We start from the raw sequence: 24,961 nt of genomic DNA, 5'->3' as shown, positions 1-24,961 counted from the left end.
GCTTGTTGCAGAATTTGAAAAGGAAATCAATAAAATGTTAGAAAACCTGATGATGGACTTTAGAGAATATGGGATGAAAATAAATGTTAGAAAGACAAAAACCATGGTCTGTGTCAAATATAAAAGTGAAGGGAAGAAAATGGAACAAGTGAATAGTTTCTATATCTGGGTAGTATTCTTAGTAATGACATGAAGTGCGAACGTGAAATAAAAGCAAGGATAGGAATGGCGAAAGAAGCCTTTAGGAGGAAGAAAAGTCTGTTTTGTGGGACCTTGAATAGAGAATTGAGAAAAAGACTCATAAAATGTTTCGTGTGGAGTGTTGTACTGTATGGGGCGGAAACGTGGACATTACGTAGAAGTGATTAAAAACGACTGGAAGCATTCGAAATGTGGGTGTGGAGAAGAATGGAAAGAGTTAGTTGGGTCGAGCGGAAATCAAATGAGCAGGTGTTAGAAATGGTGGGGGAGAAAAGGAACACTTTTAGATATTGTTAAGAAGAGGAAGAGAAACTGGTTGGGACATTGCACAAGAAGAAATTGTATCATGAGGGACGTCATAGAGGGTATGGTGGCGGGAAAGAGAGGCAGAGGGCGAAGGAGACTACAAATAATGGATGATATAAAAACATAAAGATCATACTTGAAGTCGAAGAGGTTAGCGGAGGACCGTGGAGCATGGAAGCTTCTCAGCTGCTGCGAGTGACCTACCAGTAAGGGCAGAATACCTATGATGATGATTATACACATTATCACTAACAGGCTCTAACCAGTCTTTGAACACAGAACCACTTAACCACTCTTTTCTGAATTTTTGCTTTAAATGTTTAAGTTTCAACTCACAACGTACCTTTAGTTTCTTTTGTGGAGTAGACGGCCCTTCAGGATCACTTTCCATAGCTTTTACGTGTTCAGGCGATACTTAATTACGCCAAGTAATTACGCGATATGTAATTTCACTTGCCACAGAACGATTCTAACTTCTTTGTTTTTCACATCCAAACAAAGGAGCTCACATTCACGTGAGCGAATAATAGAGCCATCTATCATGAACAAGCAATATTGCCACCTCCACGTAAATGTGATGGATGCAAGGATGCAGGGTTACCAATTGTCAAATCGTTATTGATTTATTTTGGCGAGAATGACTGTTAAAAATGTGTGTTTTATAATTCTTTAATGCACACCTACAATTAATTTGCACATTCAAAAACTGCTAAAAAGTGTATGTTCTAAGATTATCGTATATTCACCTATTATCGGAAGGGCATTATCGTATATCGTATTAAGGCTTAAATTATCGTATGGTTGGCAACCCTGCTTCGAGTAACAATATAAGTTCTTTTAATATATCTTACCAACTTATAAATAATTCGAAAACATTGATTATTAGAAATTGCACTTTCATCAATATTGTGTGAAAAAAAAAGTTTATGAAATGCAAATCAAATCTTTCAGTTTAACGTCCCACGATTATGCCCTTTAGATTAAGGGAGTCGATGATAAAGCAAGTGAATGATGATAGAAGAACTGGTGGAATGGGAAAGTGGGAGGAAACAGGAGTACCGGGTGAAAACCCGCAGACACGATGTTCTAAATCTTAAACTTACTTAGTTGGGGATCGAACCAACCCAGACAGCATGTTTGCTTACCGCAAGCTTGCCTGTCGCTTTTATTTGATTTTATTGCGCTTTGGCTTATACACAAAAGCTTATTTCTGCTTAGCGCAAGCTGTAGTGCGGGCAACCCACGCTTCACTTGCGAGACGCTTTTCTTTAGATTGAAGTAAAAAGCCAGCGCGCGTTCGATTTTCAGTTGTTCTCAAAACCCACGTGACTCTGACCTCTTAACTTTCGGCGACAAGGTAGTGTTCGCGTTGTTAGCGTCTTGTTAGCATTCCGCTTGAATAAAGGACAAACTTAATTATTTTTTTTAATTGTGCCGTCTAGTACTCTAGTACTCTAGTCCCACGTACCTATAATGTCGCTCTTTATTTCCTCATATTTCGGTAACCATGAGACATAACGAATTATAGTATTTATGTATAAAGCATAAATGTGAACATAGATGGCAGCAGATTTGATCCTACTTATTTCGCGAAAGAATACAAAACTGTTGCAGATATTTTAATATAAAGTTCAATTTTAACTTACGGTATAAACTTTATCTGAACGCTGTGTATAAAGTATAAACATTTTTCTGCGTTTTTATATAAAAAGGTACAAATTTCAAGTACTCGCGGCTAATATAACAATGTATTAGATATTTGTAAGAAGCAACGGCGCGTTGCGTTCCCTAAGAGAGGGCGTAACCCTCTAAAAGGGTGCTAGTCATTATGACTAGCTATAAACAGACTGACTGACTGACGCGTTGCTTGTCACAACTAAACCGTAACAATTATGCTTATTTTGATGTTTTGCAGAAGCGGATCGGAGACTTGGGTGTTTTCACGGATGTGCATTTACTTCAATAATTAGGAAGGCGAGGGAAAAATATATTGTAGCATAGATTTAGTCAGACGGTTAAATTATATTGATTTCATACTGTTTTATCTAAATTCGCTTATTGCAAGCTCCCATATAACTTGTTTGGCGTGTTTTCGCTTGCAATAAGCTTAACAAAGCTTGCCATTGATGAGAATACGCTTATACTTGGCTTCGTTTGAGATAATTTGACTTGTGTTTAACTTGTGAAGACAAGCTTGCGGCAAGCCTTGCCCAGATGTAACTAACTAGCTTGCCACAAGCTTGCAGCAAGCTAATTGGCTTGCATAGTATAGCTTGCGGCAAGCTAATTGACCTTGCAACAGCAAGTTTGTGGCAACTTGCAGCAAGCTTAAATTGCTGTCTGGGAAGGAACTCAAACACCAAAAGTAAGCACTCTACCACTGAGCTTTATTTTTAATGCAATAGAACTGTTATTTTTAAATTGTCTTCGAAAAGCAGCCTATAGTTTTTATGTGACAATGACTATGACTTCATTTATATATCTTTACCGACATGATAAACCTACATTTGATTGATGTAATTTGATTTTCAGTTTTACTATCACCTTTCAGCTGCGAGACTATTTGAGATGTGGACCTTGGCTTAATGTGGGATCCAAACTAGATAAGCTCCACAGGAATCGAACGCGGGACTCCTACACCAAAGGCATGTACACCCACCGCTTATCCACCATGAAGCTCACGCTGAATGTATAAAGTTGCTAATAAAATTCATGTTTATACATCATTAGGTTAGATTTTTAAAAAAAGAAGCCTTATACTTCTCTGTAATGATCTTAATAGTACATATTCTTAATCTGTGCAAGAATATTTGTATAAAAATAAATGTGGTAATAGGATGAACATTATTATGTACGTAAGACAGTTTAACAAAAAAAAAAAAAAAAAAAAACTGCCAGCACGATCTCGATCGATACGCCTACTGTAATATTTTCTGATAATATTACATGGAATATATATTTTTCTTATAAGATCAGGCAAAAATGAGACGTGATGTTAATATTAAAGACCTTCTAAGCAAGAGACTGCAGAAGATATTAATAATATAGAGGTAAAGAAGTGAGATGATCTAACCTAAGGATTCAATGACGCGAAGAGAGATTCGGCTAAAAATGAGGTTTTTCAAGCGAGAACGTAGATTAACTTTTAAAAGAGAAGAAGAAGAAGAAGAATGATCATTCTGTGAGTGATAACTTATAGAAATTCGAGTCAATGAACGTGTGATAGAGAAACCTCGTTAGGAAATCTTCCTACGAGAGAAATGAAATGTGACATCTACAGAATTTTAAAAACCTCTAGAAAAGATATCGAATATGAAGAGGGTTAACATTTTTGTAAAATATTACTATCATAGTTTCTGAAATGCTTTTGTGATTCAGTAAGAAAATGGTTCCTACGTAATTTAGCTTCTCTTCAACTTGGGTAAACCTTATAGTGTCTTAGTTATGATCGGAAGCGGCGGAACAAAGTTTTGAAGTGGTACTGAGAAAAAAAAAAGTTGACTATCTTTTATTTTCTGACTGATTTTCCTTCTGGAGGAGGGCGAGATTCTCAACAGACCTAAGATTTTCACGAGCGAATTTATGGAATGAACTAGATGCTCTTAATATACAGGGTGTTTTAAAACAAAGTCCATATAAACTTATGGTTGAAAGTGTTTAGTTTCACATCTGGGGATCCCCAAAAGCGTGCTGGGGAAAATGCTTAGTTTAACATCTGGGAAAAACTAAGTTAGAACACGCGTTATTGCGAACACGAAAAATCATGGAAGGGCGAATTGATATTGCCTAAATTTGGTCTCATACGTCAACGGAACTGTCACCAATCCACTTAGCGATTCCGAGAACTATGCATTCAACAATAATTCGGTCATTATTACATGTTATTTTTCATGCTGCTCAACCTCCATGATGATGGGGGCTACAGTTGGACTTAACGGAGCCAGGAGTGTTATTATTTGTCTCGGCGAACCCGAAAACTATGTATTTGACACTAACATCAGTCATTTTAGACATGTTACTTTTCACATTCACCTCAACTCCATCCCCCACCCCCGTGACGATGAGGACTAAAGTTGGACTTGAACAGCGTTGGGAGTGTTGATAATCATCTCAATATCCCTGAAAACTATGAATTTGACATTAATATTGGTCACTTGGGACATGTTACTTTTCAAGCCTTCCAACCTGTCACGTCACCTCTGGACGCCATGGATTGCTCCGTTAATTTGGAATGAGAACAGATAGGAAGGCGAAACAAGTGACATTCTATAGTTTAGACATCAGTGCATTAATCATAATGTTTGCAGTAGGCCTACTATTGGATAAGTAGTGGACTTCAACTTACTTCAGTAGTAGTATAGTGAAATAATAATAATAATAATAATAATAATAATAATAATAATAATAATAATAATAATAATAATAATAATAAGCCAAACTTTACACTAATCTGTTGCACATACCGAGAGAGTTGAGTCTATCTCGTCTCGAAAAGTTATTGTGAAAGTGTATCTAGTACTCTATCTCGAATCTCGTCTCGTGCTTTGTGACGAAAATTCTGCCTCGTTTCATGGATGATTCTACTGCCAGCATTCAGATCATTTTTCGAAACAGCGCTGGAAATAATCTATGTGTAACTTCTTCAAAGCGTGCGTCGCATACTTCTTGACTTAGGTCACTGAATGAAATCTCCACCTTGTTTCATACTTGAATAGAAGTAGTAATCAGCAGGGTCTAGATCTGGAGAATATGGAGGAATAGGAATACTATGCTTTGTGAAGACTTCTGAATGTGGTTATCTTCAATGGACATGCGACCACGTGAAACACTTATGAATTTCAGTACACGTCATTCCTTCCTCCCTGTACCTTCGCGTAGAACAATAGCCTCCATAAAAGTCTTTCCCTTTTAACACAAAAATCTGTTGATCAATTTGACGGATTGCGGTCCTTGACAGCCACACAAACAAACTATCTGCTACACGCGTCATAATAGATAAACTAACTTCTCGTACCACATCAGACAAGTCATTGCAAATACAATATCGTGGCTGATAAAGTTCGATTTATTTTTGACTTTCTTTATTTTATCTTATTATGTATATCTATAATGTAATACCCATTTACCATAATGTTATTTCTATGTAAATTTGTGAGTAGATTAAAGTCTAACTATTTACTTTAATGTTACTACTAGTAGATTTATGAGTAGTATAGTTAGTAACATTCCTAGGTAGAGTTTATCTACTTATGTTAATGTTATCACTAGTAACTTCACCAGCAGTTTATAGTTTATCTATTTTCTAACAAATTTTCGAGCAATTTAAAGTTTATGTACTGATCTTCCTTTTATTCATGTTCTAAGTACTTAGTTTCGTGTAGTGAAACTATAATTTCTTATTATCTATATGTTAAACTGCTAGGTTTATATGTTTGTTTCCAAAGAAAAGTTTATATGTTTGTCTCCAGTCCTTTCGACAATGAGATCTCGAAAACCACAAGGCTAAAACCGTGTCGTTTTCGACGGTCGATTCCAAATTTTGTGTAGATTGTTCAGTTCTAATTGAATATTTTAAGAAAACGGGGCCGTGATTTCTTCATTACATTTTTTAGCGTGCACTGGAAGTGTTAAAATTTTAAAAAATTAATACATCATATCCTTTGAGTTATATATTCCAACACAGCATAGTTGTACATAGAGATTCTATATAACTCAGGAGTTTGTTTCATGGACAAATGATAATAAAAAACTAAGGATAACCATTTCTCCAGGCTGAGATGAATCTTTATTGTTTGGAGTATTTTGTCCAATGAACACCATCACTGACATTATAATTAATTTGCTTATTACACACTGAATGCAAGAATAAAGAAAACACTGGTTATACATGAATTTGAAACTGCAACCGAAAGTAGGCTCAATCTGGCAAACGGTGCGAGATATTGAAAATATAATCGAAAAAATCTCCCCTTTATGGTACCCCTTGCCGATTTTTATCAAGACGTCATTCATTTGTGTCTGTAAAAGAACATGTACAAACGTTGTGAGAAATGACAAGGAAATTCATGCTCATATGTAAATGATGCGCTGTGTAGATAGCGCAGGTTCAACTAATTTTATATAAAATATTATTTGACTTTTTCGTTTACTTACATTTTCTTGCACTGTTTTCAGTATATTCCTGTACTCATCTCTGTCTGAGTACATGATCAATTCTCTCATCTTGTATGTAATCAATGGAGTTATCTTTGATTTGTAGGTTCCGTTGTCCAACAGAACAGCTGATCCTGCCAGCCCTAAGATGAAGCAGACCACCTCCAATCCAATGAACTGAAAACATAAATAAATAATCACTTCGTTGCTCAATTACGTATTTAATCATTTAATTCTAGCAATAGTAGTAGCTGTTGTGAATAATGATAAGAACTCTTCGGACACTTTATGGCAATTATTTCCAGCTGGTCCATACTTATCTTTCGGCACGGAAAAGGAACCGTAGGTAGGACAACACAATATTTTGATATATGTATTCATTTATTAATCGATATTTCAATATACCCTCCACGTGCACATCGGTAACATCTGCATAGTGTAAACATCATCAACAGCCTTCTAGACTTTATCCAGCATGTGACCCGAAGAGGAACACCAGTGCCACCATTTATTTGGATTATTTGAATCACGGTCCACAAAAGTTTTGAACGGCGCCGAGACTCCTAAATCGAGTTTTCTTTATTTTTACGCAATAAGCACATTATACTAACTTAAGTGTGATAATATGGGTTTGGCTAGACTATATGTAGTTCTCCAGATATAAGACCTACAAGAAATTTTTTTCATTCAAATATATTGGATCTTAGATCAGGAGCCACAATATTTTTTAAAATGGCTTCTAAATCGAGTTTTCGCATTTTCTACGGAATAAACACATCATACTGAGTTAAGTGATAGCTTGGGTTTGGCTACACTAGATGTAGTTCTTCAGATACAAGGCCTACAGGAAAATGTTTGATTGAAATATGTTGGATCTGTTGATCCAACAAAAATATAAGAAATTTATCGTTAAGAAATCTACAAGGGATATTTTGGTCTTGGGAATAAGCTTTTCCTCCGGATGAAGATGTTGCAGAGAATGCCGTTACAAATTTGTCCATAATTCTCCTTATACTATCAACAAAATCAAGCAAGGTGAAACTAAACAGTAATGCTATTCGACTATACATAATGTACAGCACCGGACAATAGATTATGAAGTACATACTTTATTGCTCAATAAGCCGTTACATCATCCCGGCGCAGATTCTAGCGTTGATTTTCTGTGACATGTTGTCAATATGGAAAAGGATGACAGTATGTAGCTGGTAAAACATGCATCCTCATGCGGCATTATTTCATTATAGGTTGAACCATGGGGCGAAGAAGGAGCGTGACCGAGTGGCAAAAGAAAACCATTATCTTCGGGCGTGAACATAGGCATACCCTGCGCGAGGTGGCACAGTCCTTTGGCGTATCCGAATCCACGGTCAATACTGTCCATGCAGAATGGAGGACGTCTGGCAGAAATCAATCCTCTCGGAGCAACAGTGGCAGGAACCCCATCATGTCCGATCGCAACCGTAAATGTCTGGGGAGATTAGCGACTTCTAAACGGTTCCAAACCCTGCAGGAACCGTTGGAAGAGTATAATACAGGACCTCGAGTCATCAAGACTATGAGCGAAGCATGCGACAAGAACTACATGGTGTAGGCATATTCAGTCGCGTTTCCGAGATATGCTCCAAGCTGAATGCCATACAGAAGAAAAATCGCCTGTCGTGGCAAAGGATCACCACCACTGGACTAGAGACCAATGGTGACATCCTCTGGTCAGGCGAATCCTGGTTCTGCCTCTATTTCAATGATAGCCTCTCCAAGGTGATGAGATGGGCCGGAGAGCCTACAAAGCTGAGTGTATGCAAAGAGCTGTACACAAACGGGTGGGTCACAAATAACATATAATACACACATTCGCGGTTATCTACAAGGATATTGCTATGCCAAGCCACGTTTCACAAGGCCCCTAGAATGGCAACACCTCATAATATTTTGTCCGGGGTGCTTATATGAAGTTTGTGCTTATGAATTCCCCTTGTCCATCGAAGTTTAGTTCAGACTGCTATTAGAGTGGGGTCTTGATACTCGAAGCTGAAAGAAATAGACAAAAATTAGACTTATCGAGTTTTTCGATAGTCAAGGTCCGAGTTATCAAATGGCCACAACAAAAATTCGAGGTACCGAGATTTCTCGTTCCTCATTAAAAGTAACCTCTCTATATATATCTCGAAGTTTTCTTCGTTCAACCTCAAGAACTCGAAGTTCTGAAAGTTCTTGAAATTTAATAACATGACTAGTAAAAGTAAAATACTCTACATGCATTGTTTTGGAAGCCGCGGGAAGGGGGTTCATGTCTAGACATGCGTAAAACACAATTACAGTACACATTAGCATAATAACAGGACTAGCAATAATTACAATTACATATAAGCATAGAGCTATAGCTTCGAGTTATCGAGGTCACATCAAGAGAAATTCTAATTATAGGCCCTATACGTAAACTTCGATCTGTTGAGGTTTGCAGATACGAAAGTTCGAGTTAGCAAGATTATTAAATGTTATTATGAAATCTTCAAATTTCGAGTTTCGAGATTGTAATTTTTAAACATTCGACTTCTAGGGGTTATTTTAACATTGAGTGGTATGGGGAACTCAAGAGAATGTTGAAAAATTCGAGTTATCTAGGTCCAACTGTATCTTATAAATGAGCAACTGTTGTTATACTTACAATTTTAAGCATACCAGTAGTTTCTTGAAACGTTGCACAACAACCGATGAAAGCAATTATCATTACGATAAGTCCAGCAATCATTAAGATGTATGCTCCAACCCAGAATTCTTGAATGTTCAGTTTTGTTATCCAGTCCTGAATATCTGGGTTCAGCCGGATGTAAACAGCCAAGCTGAAAATCGTCACTCCAAGAATCTGTAATCATAACAAAATAAAATTACAACTGTGGCGGCTCTAGAGTTTTAAAAAGTGTCACATAGAAAACCTAACTTTTGAAATGTCCGCCATTTCTGTTCATGTAACTTGGCAGCACTGAACGTTACACGATTTTCATTTGTTTCCTTTGTGGTTAGTGGTCACGGAGCACCAAATAGCACATGATCGTAATCTGTTTTTAGGACCAGATTTACAGCAACATTATCACTTACAATGGCAATGTTTTCCGCAGATCAACTAACACGAGAACAGGGGACTCTCAATTCAGCCTTTCTACTCTAATTTTTCCCAGGATACTTTGAGGTCGGTGACGTCACGTGGATGTATAAAATAGAGGATCTGCCCATATCACAAAATCGTGAAGCTATACGTCACAGCCATACGTATTCTATGATTGGTGATTATCTTACCTCTGAAAGGTTATTTCGGGTAATTTCTTCCCACACCTATTTGTACACCCAAACGTGCAGCATGTACCCATTGTATAATATAAATCTGAAGCAAGGATTTAAATAAAAATAAACGGCAGACACCTAAATGCCTACATATGAATATCGCAATGTTTTAAGCCAACATGTACGGTGGTCATTGAGTTACTTAATAGGATGAAGATACATATGGACAGATTCTCTATTTTAAAACGTCCTTGGGCATCACAAAGTATCGTTCAAGAGAATAAGTGAAATACTGCATACGCAAAAGTTCCTCCATAACACGTCACGGAGAGAGAGCTAATCAGAACGCTAAACACGAAACTGGAGCTACCTGTTATTTTATATACCAGGGCTGTCCAAATGGCGGCCCGCGGGCCGCATGCGGCCCACCAAACCATTTTCTGCGGCCCACAAAGCTTTCATGACTTACGATTGTTATAACTGATAATATTTTAATTTATATTCATTCATTCGTTTAATGTTTCCACTCTTCTTTCGGAATAAGGCATCCATTTAGCGCTTCTATACAACAAAAAGGCGCGGGCCTCCACGGCAACACTAGAGTCGGTAATGTAATCGTTGCTGAAAGCTACTACGATTACTTCAATGAACGAATATATATTTGATCTAGCTTTTAAAGTTAGACCCTCTCTTCCTCGAACTTTGCCTAGAAGCCATAGCGTGATATAAATACACCACTTCTTGTGATAAACACAATTTAGCATACTTTCCAAGTTGCAATCGTCTGACATTAGATTTTGAAAAGGAAGCATTTAATTTTTCTGAGTTCTGTAGAGACATCGAGAGTATAACGAATGGATTTAATGCGAGATTCTGATTTTGACAAACTAAAAATAAAAAATAAAAAAACGACATTGCATTATTTATTAATCCAGTGACAATAGACATCGAAGAACATCCTCCAAACTTACAACTCGAACTTCGTGACCTTCAGGCTGAACCATTCTTTCAGACAAGAACAAAGAAAGGAGTGGATTTTTCAGGTACTTTCTAACAAACGTTTTCCTAACTTTTGTGAGTTGTGCCGGAAAATAGTGTCAATGTTTGGTAGTACTTATCTGTGTGAAAGTGCATTTTCCACCGTGAAAATTGTAAAGAATCTGTCTTGGAGATTCTTATCTTTTTACATCTTCCGCGGGTTACATCTTTTACAACAAGAGTCCTTGTAAACGCTGCTAGTCACCCTTTACATTAGTCACATTGAACAGGTATGTAATATTTCAAATATATTTTTTTATATATTTTCTTCTGTAGTGTAATAATAATAATAATAATAACAATATTATTATTATTATTATTATTATTATTATTATTATTATTATTATTATTATTATTATTATTATTATTATTATTATTATTATTATTATTAGCTGCGGCCCTCCACCTTATCAGTAAAGACGGTTATGGCCCTCAGGCTCATTATAATTGGACAGCACTGTTATATACCTTGCACGAGAACGACCTGAGAGTTTCATGTCCAAACTGAACAGGCTTCTCCAAATTTAGCTATGTCAACGTATTCGATGTATTACGTTGGCCAAACATTCACGAGATTTGCGGACAGTCTCTACACAATATTTACCTCATTTGTTTTCACTACGACAACACACTGTTTCGTCGTGATACGCTCCGTTTCTATCAGTACATAAAGCAGGTGACGATCATACACTATTCGATGTTCCGGACTACTAACCACAAAGACAATATATCAAAATCGTGTAGACATTCAGTGCTGCCAACTTACTAGAACAGAAATGGCGGGCACTTCAAAAGTTATGTTCTTTATGTAATACCCTTTACAACAGAGAAATTACATCGGCAATGGAGGTAAAGTTGACTGCACCCCTCCTCCCTGCGACACAAAATCACTCTCTGGTTTTTGAGCCTTCAGTGATGTTTCACTTTGAAGATATTCTTTATATTCTGATATTAGGTACAAATATCGCAGGAAAACAATGTCATTGTATAATTATGTATATTCAGTATACAGGGTGTTTCAGAACAGCACCGACAATGTGTGAGAGGGGCTTCCTGATACCACACTGTAAACAATAACCGTGAAAATAAGTGCCTCCTACCATAAAAAATATACGGTTTACCGTTTTTCTAAAATAATGGTAGGAGACCGTTTTCCTGTCAGATGCTTGTGTCGGGCATGCGCATTGGAGAGAAAAAGCACATGTTCGAAGCGTGGATTGATGGCGCGTAGATTCGGATGTGTTTTGCTTTGTTTTGTTTTGTTTCTTTCTTTTGTTTGTTTGTTTGTTTGTTTAGTGTGTGTTTTTTTGGTGTGATATATACAATAGGCGTACCACTGTTGAAGATATTCTGGAAATTCAACATTAAGCAAGGTAATGTATGGGAAAGCACCATGTTAATATTTGAACTTTGTTCGGTGACAAACAAAACTTAGTTGGCTATTGTGGCAAGCAGATCGCTCCAAAGTGCAACGATTCGAAACCAAGAAGCTGCTGGATGTATAAAGTCTTATGATAATGTAGCCAACTACGAGTGGTTTGTGAAGCTATAATTAGAATCACAATGTTGAAATACTTTAAAAAAAAAAAAAAAAAAAACTTTTAGGAAAGTGCTTCGTAGTTTACGTACTTAGTACAGCATTACATAAATTGTGTTGCATCAACAGGAATTTTTCATGTTACAGAAACAAAAGTATACTGTCACTCATGTGTGCCCGAAGGAGGGGCAGGGGGTCGCTTCCCTAGCTAGTGAAAACGTATTAAATTTCTTAATACAAATAAAAAATATCAGGGTATATAGTAACCAGGGAGTTGAGTCCCCTAGAAAATTTTCATCGGGCGCCCATGCTGTCATTATTTTTTCTGGGTAAATAAATGGTTAGATTTGAAAAATATTTCTGTAAATGTTTTTATCTTTAATTTGGTTCTGAGTACCTATAATCTGTTCTGGTGTTTTGTTAATACATTTGAGCGTTTACTAGTCTAAATTAGTGATGAGCAAATGCAAGACCAAGACCAAGACCGGGGTGGTCTTGGTCTTGGTCTTGGTCTTGCATATCGAGTCTTGGTCTTGGTCTTGCACTGGAACCCTTTGTCTTGGTCTTGGTCTTGGTCTTGCACACCCAGTCTTGGTCTTGGTCTTGGTCTTGCATGCAAGAGTCTTGCAAGTCTTGCATTTAAGAAATCTCAAGCTTTTCATAGGTAAATTTTACTATGGATATAAGGGATAATAAACTCTACAATGCACCAGTAGTGACGGAAATACAATATATGTTTCTAAATGTAACATAATTTACCGTCGTGTAAGTATGATGATAGTGTATACCATAGCTGATGACCTTTATTTTTTTAATGGGTGCCCACGCTTCACTACTTATACCTAAATCACAACGTTTCGTAATCTGTTTATATTCTTTAAGAGATCCAACACTCCACTGATTCCCAAACTGCGGAGGGGAACCCTGGGACGCATGAAAGAAAATCAGACGGCACAGATTATTGAAACACCATGAATTGCAAAATTATTTTTACACTCTAAAGGCGTCAGATTTTTCTTTTCAACCACGATTAGATAATCCTTGTATTAAACCAACTTCCAATTAAATATTGAAAATTTGTTTTACTGATTCCAATATGTACTCTATGGGGCAGAAACATTCATATTACGCAAAAGCAATGAAACAATTGCAGACTTTCGGAACATGGGCATGGAGAAAAAGGGACAGAATTAGCTGTGTTGAATGAAAACGAATGAGAAGGTGTTAGAAATATTAGCAGTAAGAGCAAAAAAGTATTTTAGATATTGTTAAGAGGAGAAAGAGGAACTAGTTAGGATATTGGCTGAGGAGGAACTGTATTATGAGGGACGTGCTAGAGTACTGTAGAAGGAAAGAGAGGGAGAGAGCGAAGTAGGCTAGTTGAAGAAAGGTATTAAAAAAGAAAATTGCTACGTCAAGACGAAGAGACTAGCTGAGGACCACCAAGCGTTGAACCTTGTCTGTTGAAGCAAATAACCTGCCAATAATGGCGGAATAACTATAATGATGGTGATGATATGTTTAGCAGTATTGACCAAAAAAAGAGGGAAACAAAATTAAAATAATAATTATTATAATCAAACCTCATAATATTTTAGAATAACTTGAGTGAAAACTGAAAACGAGTCAATTGTCTATGTCTTTTGTGTAAACTCAATTTATATAAATACTGTTGACCTGTATTAGAAACACAAAATAACGGCATTAAACTCCAAGTTATTTGAAGTCTCACTTGTGAATATGGATTACTAGCATCAAGTACCCACTTCGTTGGGTTAAACTGTAATAATAATAATAATAATAATAATAATAATAATAATAATAATAATAATAATAATAATAATAATAATAATAATAATAATAATAGACCTAATAATAATAATAATAATAATAATAATAATAATAATTCCCTCTCCTCCCCAAGTTGCGGGGCTGAATTTGGATTTAAACGGTATCACAAGTGCCACTGTTCGTGTCAGAAACCCCGAAAACTATGGATTCGGCACTAATATTTGGTCATTTTTGATCATTTTATTCCACATCGAGATATATGTATCTCCCTCTCCCCCATGTAACGAGGCTGAATTTGATCGTAAACGTTATAGGAAGTCTCAGTATTCAACTCAGTGACCTCGAAAACTATGGATTCAACACTAATATTCGTCATTTTCGATCATTTTTATATATCTCCCCTCCCCTCCACCAACCTAAGGGGCTGAATTTTGATTTAAACAGCACCGGAATTATCATTGTTAATCTCAGCGATCCCCAAAACTATAGATTCCATTTTAATGTCGGTAATTTTCAACCATTTTTAAATATCTTTCCCCTCCCTCTCCCCTAAACTGCACCGTCAAAGTGATATGGCAGAAACCATCTCAGGTCCGATCCTCATCTATGTTGAAAATAAGATCGAGTTCGCAGTTCGATGGTTCAAGAGTTATAAAGTTTTATTTATTATATATATATATCTTCCCCTCCTCCAACCCTAGGTTCTACCATCAAAGTGAAACAAACTCTAAAAAACTTTCTAGGAAAGAACCTCATACATGTTAAAAATTTGATTGAGATCGGTTCAAGAGTTATTGAGTCACAAACTTGGTCACTTTTATTTTTTATTCATATTGATTTTTGTACATCTCCCCCTCCCCTACGTTTATGTTAAAAATTTGATCGAGATTGCTAGTTTGGTTCGAGTTATTAAGTTTTATTTATTATTTTATAACTCCCCCTTCTCCACTCCCCTAAGTTTTACTGTTAAAGTGAAATGATGAAAACACTCCCAGGCCCAAACTCCATCTATGTTGAAAATTTGATCGAAATCGGTCGGGTGGTTCAAGAGATTGGGAGTCACAAACAAATCACTTTCAATTTTACAATATAGATTTATTGTTGTAGGATAATGTTATATCGCTCAACCCTCGATGTGTCGTATACCTAAGGAGGCTAAAAGTTATATTGATAAACAATTATTCAACGTATAAGCATCCGCCCATGAAATCAAACTTGCGGTCACATATACTAAATTTTTGTCAATGTCATGAAAATGTTATTTTGATATTAATTTTATGAGCAGACATTAAAAATTTCCAACGGATGCTTGAGTCCCGGAGCCAAGGTCATACCCATGTAGTCGACACCTGTGGTGTACGGAATTACCAGTGTTCAATACTACATTTCTCTTTAGCTTTGGAAAAAAACACCACTAATATGTTTTGAAACAAAACGAAATATCTAGTTTAACGTCCCACGATTATGCATCGAGGCTTAGGGAGGCGGTAATGATGAGAAAGGAATGAAATGGTGGAATGAAGAAAGTAGGAGGAGACATCAAAATTCCGAGTAAACCCACGCACACGGTGTTTGCCCACCAAAAAGTTCCTATGGCGCAAGCTAGAATCCAACCAGGGACACATATAACCACACGTGACTGCTCTACCACCAAGCCGGTACTTGTGCAAGACTCTTGCGCAAGAGTCTTGGTCTTGGTCTTGGTCTTGGTCTTGCATCGGGATTCCTGGTCTTGGTCTTGGTCTTGCATGCAAGACTCTTGCGCTCATCACTAGTCTAAATATGCAAAAATTCGATACTCTGGAAGTTTGGTGACTTTTTTTTTTTTTTTTAAAGCATTGATGCCACTGTTACATAATTATGCAAACACGTATTTATTAATTTGAGATAGCGGATACTGGCTACTGTAGGCAGTGTTGTGAGAAGTCATGGTTTTACACTTGTTTAGTCATACTTCTGGTCATTCTAAGCTATGTTGTCGAGTGCCTGCTTGGTTATCTGAAACCGTAATAATGCGACTAATCGAATGAATCGCTGATTAGAATATTTGAGGTCTATTAGTCTACTGGTACTCATAGCGAAAATACATGCAATAAAGCTAGTCTTAACACTGTAACAGAATATCGATTTATGAATATCTTAAAAGGGCATGGATGTTTGTTCCAACTACATCTTCAAAGCGTGCGAAAACTCAGCTATAAAATTCAAGATTTTTTTTTTTTTTATATATATATATATATATGTAATATCGAATCCTCTGGTGTTTTGTTCAATACATGACAAAATTAGTAATTTTGAAAAGGAAAAGCAATGTATGTTCAAGATGATATCAGAACAAGGGTTCGATATTACAAACTAAGAATTAATTTCAACTTTTATTCTTATGGATATTACGCACGTCGTAGGTGCAACGCTTCTTTCGTTCACTTTTATTTTCTTTAGTTAAGTAGTCTTTAACAGCAGTGGACCAGTGTGCACTCTAGTTGCATCCACCCAGGAAATTATTGCTAGCCAGTGTGTGTACTGATACAGTTTCCAGCAATTCGATGAAAATTGGATCAATATATATTGACCAGCAAGAATTCTTACTGGATCTAGCAAGAGGGCACAGGTGTGTTATTACCGTAAATCTTGTACGGTAATAACACACCTGTGCTTTTTTTAAAAAAACGACCTCTAAATATTACGATAAATTACCGTAAAATATACGGTAAAAAAAATTTGTTTCTAAACACGGTCAATATTATTTTGCTTCTAAATATACGGTCTGCCGTTTTTATGAAAAAACGGTAGTCCGTAAAATTTAGGGTAATCGGATGGCAGCGAGAGTTGACGGTAATCGGTCAGTAAATTTAAGGCGAAATTTTTTACAGTGCAAGATAAGACAAAGTATAGACCAACTTGGGTGCATAAATGCTTTCTTTCAGAGTTATAGGCTGCCGAAAACATGAAAAAAATTAGATTTAAAGGTCCATAGCTCCAATACTATGGGACTCACCGTAGTCGGGTCAAGATTTCACTTAGAAACTAATATGTGCCCTATCTAAATATGAAAGTTTAGAATCCTGCGGTACTTACGCAACATTTTTTATAGAAGTAGTTGGTGAGTACTTCAAATTATATGCCCTGTAGTCAAACTCCTATAAAAATTATTACGTGAGTACCTTATAGGGATGCGCATGAAACAAGATTTCTGGCTGTCTCTTCTCGAAAATGCGCTGTAAAAGTGATATCTCGACTCGAAAAAATGTATATTTCTCTATTGGAAGAGCCGTGTCTCGACTCGAATTTTGTCAGGAAAATCCTGTCTCGACTCGTCTCGTGCGCATCCCTAGTACCTTAGGATTCTGAAACAAGGATTTTATCCTAAAGGATGAACTACTGAAGTTCAATTATGAAATATTTTTTGGTATGAGTATGTGGGAGGAAACGGGATTACCGAGAGAAAACCCATGGACAAGATATTGTCCAACACAAACTTGCGTGTGCGCGGAGATCAAACCAGGGACCCTTTCACACCAGAAATAAGCGCTCCATCACTCAGCCACCGTCTCCCTCTCTCTCAGTTGACCCTGTAAAAATCACTCAGTTACATACCCATTAACATACATACTTAACAGCGTAATTTGAAACAGATACAAAAACTAATCGTAAAAGGATAAACTACCTTCGTTTATCGTATATACAGGATGGAAGGTAACTCCGTCGAAAAACTTTGGGAGGAGATTCCTTATATGAAATGAAAGAAAAAAAAGTTCTCATAATGGATCGAAAAACGTCTCTTTTCAGAGTTATGAACCGCCGTTGTTATCTTCCACCCTGTATATTTATTTACTTCTAAAATAGAGACATGGTAATATTTTTATGATAGATTGATCCAATTTCGGTCGTTTCTAAAGCAATTTAGTGATTCGTTCGACCATTTATTTTCAGCACAGAAAAGTAAACCCACTGTTTCATTTAGACTCTGAATCAGAGGTAAAAGAGAGGAGGAACACGAGGAACACCGTCCTCCCACCTCGAAAAAATATGTACGGCGTCCCCCCAGTTTCTAAAAAATTACAATGGGCGAAGATAGGTGGGGGTAACGGCGTGACGTCATGCCGTGCTTTGAATAACACGTATTCCTCTAGAGAAATGAATTCTGGTATCCCACGCCGAAGACGCCTTCGCAAACCATATACGCACGAAGTTTCAACCTATGCTTCAAGTTCCAGAAGTCTACCGGGAACCGAATTTACTGATCCCCCGTGAGCGTTGTCCGCCTTAAACCTACCCTACATGCTTTGACAATTAACTATTTTCTATTTATTGTTATTTTATAATAATTTTCAGTTACAAGTGTAACATATTTGTATGTGACTTTGCATTTTTGCTTTCACAGTAATATTTCAGTGATAACTATTTAAAATGTAGTTCAAATATATTAATTCGTTCTCTAGAGACTTGCAAAAGGAACAAAAAGTGTTACTTTAACATACATTAGGAGACATACATGAATATAGGTAGAACATACGTTAACACACATGATATAAGACTTGGGTGGTGAACTTGTGTTGTCCATGAAACCGGCGAAACTTCTAGTCTCGTCTTGAAAACAGAACAAAAAATGTCATATCTCTCATTTCATTAGAACCAGTAGTCAGATTCTTGGACGATGTCCCTTGGTGATCACCAAGGATGTTATAAATAGAGGATCTGCTCATACGTATCTTCATCCTATTAAATCGATGAAGCCAAAGAACAACCGAGCATCTGCACGTCTGATTGGCTACTCTCGTTTCTGCCATCGTTTGATTGGCTACTTTCGTTTCCGCCATAATTGTTGGCTCAAAACATTGCGATCCTATTGGGCGGAGTGGGTAGAGTAGGGGTGGCGAAACTGTGACGTATGGCTTCAAGATTTTGTTGTAAGGGCATATCCTCTATTTTATAAGATCCTTGGTGATCACACTGCCCGGAGAACTGGAGAGGAAGAAAGAAGGAAGGGGACGTCCTGGGATCCTTGTGTAAGGTGTCATCCCTGCATTTGACTGGTGGAAATGAGGAAGACCTTAGAAAATCTTACTCAGGATCGCTGCCCTGAAAAAGTTTTAAACTTTATCGACCAAGTGTCCCACCGGGACTTGACCCAGGGACCGCTCGCACCAAAGACGAAAGGAGTAGTGACTATGCGCTATGCGAGGCCACATTTTTTATCTCGTCTCCAGCTTAAGAAGATACATCTTATCTCGTGGGCAAAATTAAAAAAATGAAATCTTTAATTTTACATCCCACGGATGTGCCGACTAGACTGAAGGAGACGATGATGAGAAATGAATGAAATGGTGAAATGAGAAAGTGGGAGGAAAGGAGAGAACCTCGATAAAACCCACGCACACGGTGTTTGTCCACCACAAAGCGGGCAACACTGAAAGAAATATACATTACTCAAGACTGTGACTCCCAACGATAGGCAAATATATACAAAGAACTGTATCTTTCTAAGTGATGTTCGTGTGCTGACTTCAACACGTTATCTTGCTAGATCGTAATAGCCCCACTGATAATTTTAAAAAATTTTTCTCCAGAGGAAAGAGGTTCAGTACAAAGGGAAAGGAAGTAAAAGGTAGGTCTGCAAAAATCAGTACCGTGCCGTGGGAGGGAGAGCGGGACGACGGCCCCGGGCGCCGAAGTAAAGGGGCGCAAAATTCTTGAAAAAAGAAAAGAAATTAAGAAAAAGAGAGAGAGGATAAATTATTTGGAATATTTTAGATCAACAGCAGTATTTTTCCATCTAATTTTTAATTTGCACATGCACATTTATAAAATGGAAGGAAAAAAGTTATAAAACTTATTTAAAATCAAGGAAAAGCAGGGTTTATTTTTCAAAATTTTATTACGCTTCGCGCCAGCCATGGTGGCGCTTCGCGTCTGGTCTGTCGGCCACCCTCATATGTACGGGGGCACCGTCGTATACTCTCGCCCCGGTAGCTGATTTTCCACGGCACGGCATTGGCAACAATACTGGTAATCTCCATCGAGTACGGTCAGATAGCCCTGGGGAGAAATTTCCACATGGCCACCCTCTGAAATCATCACAGCATAACTCTATAACATTACATAGCAGAAACTCTGCAATACTATTACCGTGCAACGGAAAATATGTGGAAAATATTTCTACTTAAAACATATAGAAATTGATAGATCTCACTGAGGAATAAAATTATATTGGTTAGTGTAAATCCTCATGCGCCATTTTCGAAAAATCAAAAAATCCAATATTTTGTAAATTTAAAAAATATGCTGTACGATATACTTACCATCTATTAACACGAATGAAACTTGTGTGAAATATACTGCCATGACGCATATCATTATGACATTAACAAGACGACAATACATAGTGTGGTTATTGAAATATAGCCCAAAATTTTTGATAGAATATGAAACTTTAATTTTTAATGTTGTTTGCTGAAGGTTAGTGTCTCTCTGCAGTACCGAAGATATATAGCACATGACCTTATACAACGTGCAATCTGAATCATCGTAATGCATTTGATGCTCTCCTACGAAGAATCGAACCTGAGACTCCGTGGACAAAAGGCCATCGTCCTTCCCACTAGATCAACGGAGAGGGAAAATTTTGATTTTTCTTCAACTTAATACTAGTATCGTCTGTTCATATTTTGTCAGGGGTATCAAAATTGTTCACCGACATAAGTTTCATGTTCTTCATTAGTACGAAATGTGTTCAAAAAGAAACCGAACTTCTTCTATAACATCTTTATTGCTCATTGTACAACATTTTAAACACTGTGTCCCTCAAAGTAGTCCCCTGCACTTTAGTTACGATGAATACATAACTAAATAATGGACGGATATTCTCTAGGAAATTATTTTTAACTCTATCGTGTATTAGTCTATCGAATGCTTCGTAGTCATTTAATTGTACTCAGTATAGATTCTAGATATTGACAAATATACTCACATATTTCATACTTTGTCATTTTCTTCCTTTCTATTATGTTTACAGATAATTTCCTTGCTGAATTAATTTAATGGCTCCCAGTGGTACGATTTTGCGTATCCTATACCTAAATGGCACCGTTTGCAGACTTTGAGAAAAGTAGCTAAACGAGGCACTTTCTTTTCATGTACATGCCACACACGTGTTTCATTAATATCAGAGATAATTAGTCTCTGTGTTACTGTTGTTATATTGTATAACAGCGATCAAATTTATCGTTTGGATTCAATTCGTAAAAAGTGGTGCGATATAGGCCCTTCCCCTACATCAATCATTTCTCTTCTAGAGCAATTATAATTTTCTTAAGAAAGTGGGGGGGGGCGCGGTGGCTCAGTGGTAGAGCGTTCACCTCTGGTGCTTGGGGTCCCGGGTTCGATCCGAGCCCCCGCCAAGTGAACTTTGTGGTGGACAAACACCGTGCTCGTAGGTTTTCTCGGGGTTCTCCCGTTTCCTCCCACTTTCTTCATTCCACCATTTCACTCATCTCTCATTATCACCGTCTCCTTTAGCCTAATCGGCATAACCGTGGGACGTAAAACTCAAAGATTTCATTTCATTTTCTTAAGAAAGTGTAGAAATATCTGTAGAGTTACAACGTTTCGGAGGGAGGGTCTGGACCCGGTGGACCACCCCTGTGGAGGCGCCCCTGAGTAAAGTATATTCCTACCAGAAACACACATACTTGAGTTGATTTTGAGTTTAACGTTCCTTTCAGCAGCGAGACTATATGGGACGGGACCTACTGATTAACGTGGAATCCGAATCACATGAGCTCCCGCCAGGATTCGAACCCGGCTCTCCCATGCCAAAGGCGCGTACGCTAACCGCCTAGCCACGAAGGAGCTCTAACACACATACTCTTAAGAGTTACGAACATATTATTACTTGTAAATTTTATTATACATGATTTTAACATGTTAATAACAAATTCAATTTAAGGTGTATTAATAAATACTTGTACAATCAGTGGCGTATTTAGGAAGGGTCGGGCTCTAGCATCCTCCCCCCCCCCCTTCCGAGATAAATTTGTTAGTGTTTCGCATTCCACGTACAACAATAATCCTTCTCAAGGTTTCTAAGAATTTCATTGATTTTCCATTTTCTTATACGCTTTGTTCAGAAATACTACTGTATTTGCCAAATTTCATTCCATGTAAGAACTGCGTTCTTTTTTAACTTCTTTCGTCCATTCTACTCTTCTGTTTCTTTTTCTTAGTTGTTACTTTTCTTCGTTTCTCCTATTATACTTTCGACCGTTGTTAGTTGTTATTCAAGTCGGCCGTCGTCAGTAACACTAAAACTAAGCGAAATTGGTCTTTCATACCAACTTGCACGGATATCAATATAACAAGATTTTAGTTATTATAGCAAACGAATATTTACATCGTTTAGTTATAAAGAAAGGTAAATGTTTGAATGAAAGAAAATCAAGAGCAGGCAATAAGTAGCCCATGAAATTGGGTAGGCCAAGAGGGTGCTTCCTTTTTCTTCTATGAATAGAATAAAAGGTTAGATTCACTGCTAAATGTTTGTGTATATCATATCACGTAAGATTTATCAGTCTGTAATTCTTTTCATTAAAACTGCAATTAGTATATTTCAGCAACATTTTCTCAACATTTTCTTTCAGGTAAAAACGTACACAGATAAAACAGAATATTTCCATTTTGTTTCTAATATGAAATACAGTGATGTGAAATAACAAATTCAACGTGTGTTGGCAGAAGCGTCATTTCAGATTTGCCTAGTAGGGGTAAGATTCTCCACCGACATATAATTTTCACGTTTTTTTTTCCTAGTATATTAGTAGACAATCAATAAAAAATATATTTAATTCTCAAACTCAGGTGGGCAATTGCCCCCTGCTTCTTTGTGTTGTGCGTAGACGCCCCCCGAAACAAAATCCTAAATACTCCACTGCCAGTGACACAAATACTCTTAACAGTTACAAACGTGTATACTGTAAATAAATTTTGAAAGAATAAGGGACATTTGTAACGAAACTTCCAGAAAAAATTAGCAGCAAAACCATATTATCATTAAAAGTCCAATTGATTTTAAAGAAAATATAATCATTTCCCATACAAATCAATAGGCTGGAAAGAACAAAGGTTATGTATGTTTCCAACGCAATTAGTTGCGAAATCAAGACGAATAAATGATACAACGGGAAACTTCTATGTTTATGGTAATTATTTGGCGAGTAACAGCACAGATTCTTAAAACATTATTAGCATTATGCATCCGCAATTCACTAGACTTAAGATATACAAAATTTACGCAAATATCTAAAATACCGAATAGTTTCAGTACACAATTTAAAATAGGGCGTGGCGTCAACAATAGAACAGCCATACGTGATCCCGACGCCATGTTACTTTGCCCTCAATCACAGAAATCCTTTTAACTCTTAATAACAACGTAACGAAAACAATAAAAATGTATGTACTTACCCAAGCACAAATAAGAAATCCCAATAGTATGTAATTTAAGTACTGGATCTTTTTATCAAAGCTCATTCCACGTCCAAAACCTTTTGCAAAACCTTTTCCAAATCCTTTCCCCGCCATTTTGGTTCACAACTTAATAAGTTTACTCACTTTCCGTAACTTTAACACTTTTTTTTCACTCTCTTCGTAACCTGTAACGCTAACGATTATCACTCAACATAGAATCAACATGAAATGGTGATATCAACGTTTGGATTAGATAAAAAGAAGTAATATTGTTCGGAAACAAAATTGTCTTATCTAGCGATAATGGACATTCTCGTCCTGTAGTTTCATAAGGTGTAGAATACTGAAAGAAGGCTGAAGATACAGGAATGACAAATATGATAAAACTGTTTTAACGTGTGACGTGGTATATTTATCTTTCATATAAAGGAATTTTTCTGTAACCGGAAGTGTCAATGACACAACACGAGCAAAAGATTAGTACAATCTCGATCAAATAAATATGATCATTTTATTTTGTTGTGCAGAGAGTAAAGTTTGTGTAGAGCAGTACTCGCCAAATTTATGAAGCTTCTAAAATTATGTAGCTACCGTGCCGTTCTTAAATCCTACTGTGAGCTACCAACCAAAAGATCTACCAACTTAAAAAAAAAAAAAATCTTACATTTGTTTATTGTCTATAAACTTACATTTCAAGGTTAGCCAACCGGAGCGCTAACGCCATCTACCAAAATTGTCCCCACGAGGTTCCAGTAGCTCACGATTGACAGTTTAGCGATCACTGGTATAGAGAAAGAAGGAGTTCAACTGTCAATCGTTTTGCGAGCCCTACTAACTCCATGCCTTCATGGGGACGCGGTGGTTCAGTGGTAAAGCTCTCACTTCTGGTTCGTGGAGTCCCTGATTCAATTCCAGCTCGCGTCAAGTGGGGTTTGGGTGGACAAACACCGTGTGCGAGGTTCTCCCGTTTCCTTCCACTTTTTTCATTCCACCATTTCCTTCATTTCTCATCAGCACCGTCTCCTTTAGCCTATCCGGCATAACCGTCGGACCTAAAACTAATTTCGTTTTATTTCATTTCATTTTCGATGCGTCCATGGGAACGCGCAATACGTCAGTGGTAGAGCGTTCACCTCTGGCGCGTGGAGTCCTGGTTCGATTCCAATTCGCGTTCACGGCTTTGTGTGG

At 37.1% G+C, this 24,961-nt stretch overlaps 1 protein-coding gene across 1 annotated transcript in view; it reads right to left on the bottom strand.

The window, feature by feature from the left end:
* Positions 1–24,083, bottom strand: part of Tsp2A (tetraspanin 2A) — a 37,837-nt gene extending 13,754 nt beyond the window's left edge. The window contains exons 1-3 of the mRNA XM_081739009.1: positions 23,771–24,083; positions 9,329–9,526; positions 6,661–6,837 (exon numbers count right to left, since the gene is read on the bottom strand). Coding sequence (XP_081595135.1) covers positions 6,661–6,837; positions 9,329–9,526; positions 23,771–23,887 — 492 coding nt within the window. The 5' untranslated portion in view covers positions 23,888–24,083. The remainder of the gene's footprint in view (positions 1–6,660; positions 6,838–9,328; positions 9,527–23,770) is intronic.
* Positions 24,084–24,961: the final 878 nt, after the last annotated feature.

The sequence above is a fragment of the Thermobia domestica genome, chromosome 14 (assembly GCF_964235325.1).
Source record: "Thermobia domestica chromosome 14, izTheDome1.hap1.1, whole genome shotgun sequence".
In the NCBI taxonomy this organism is placed as follows: Eukaryota; Metazoa; Arthropoda; class Insecta; order Zygentoma; family Lepismatidae; genus Thermobia; species Thermobia domestica.
The sequence above is the reverse complement of the archived record's forward strand: the minus strand, read 5'-3'. Positions and strand labels throughout refer to the sequence as shown.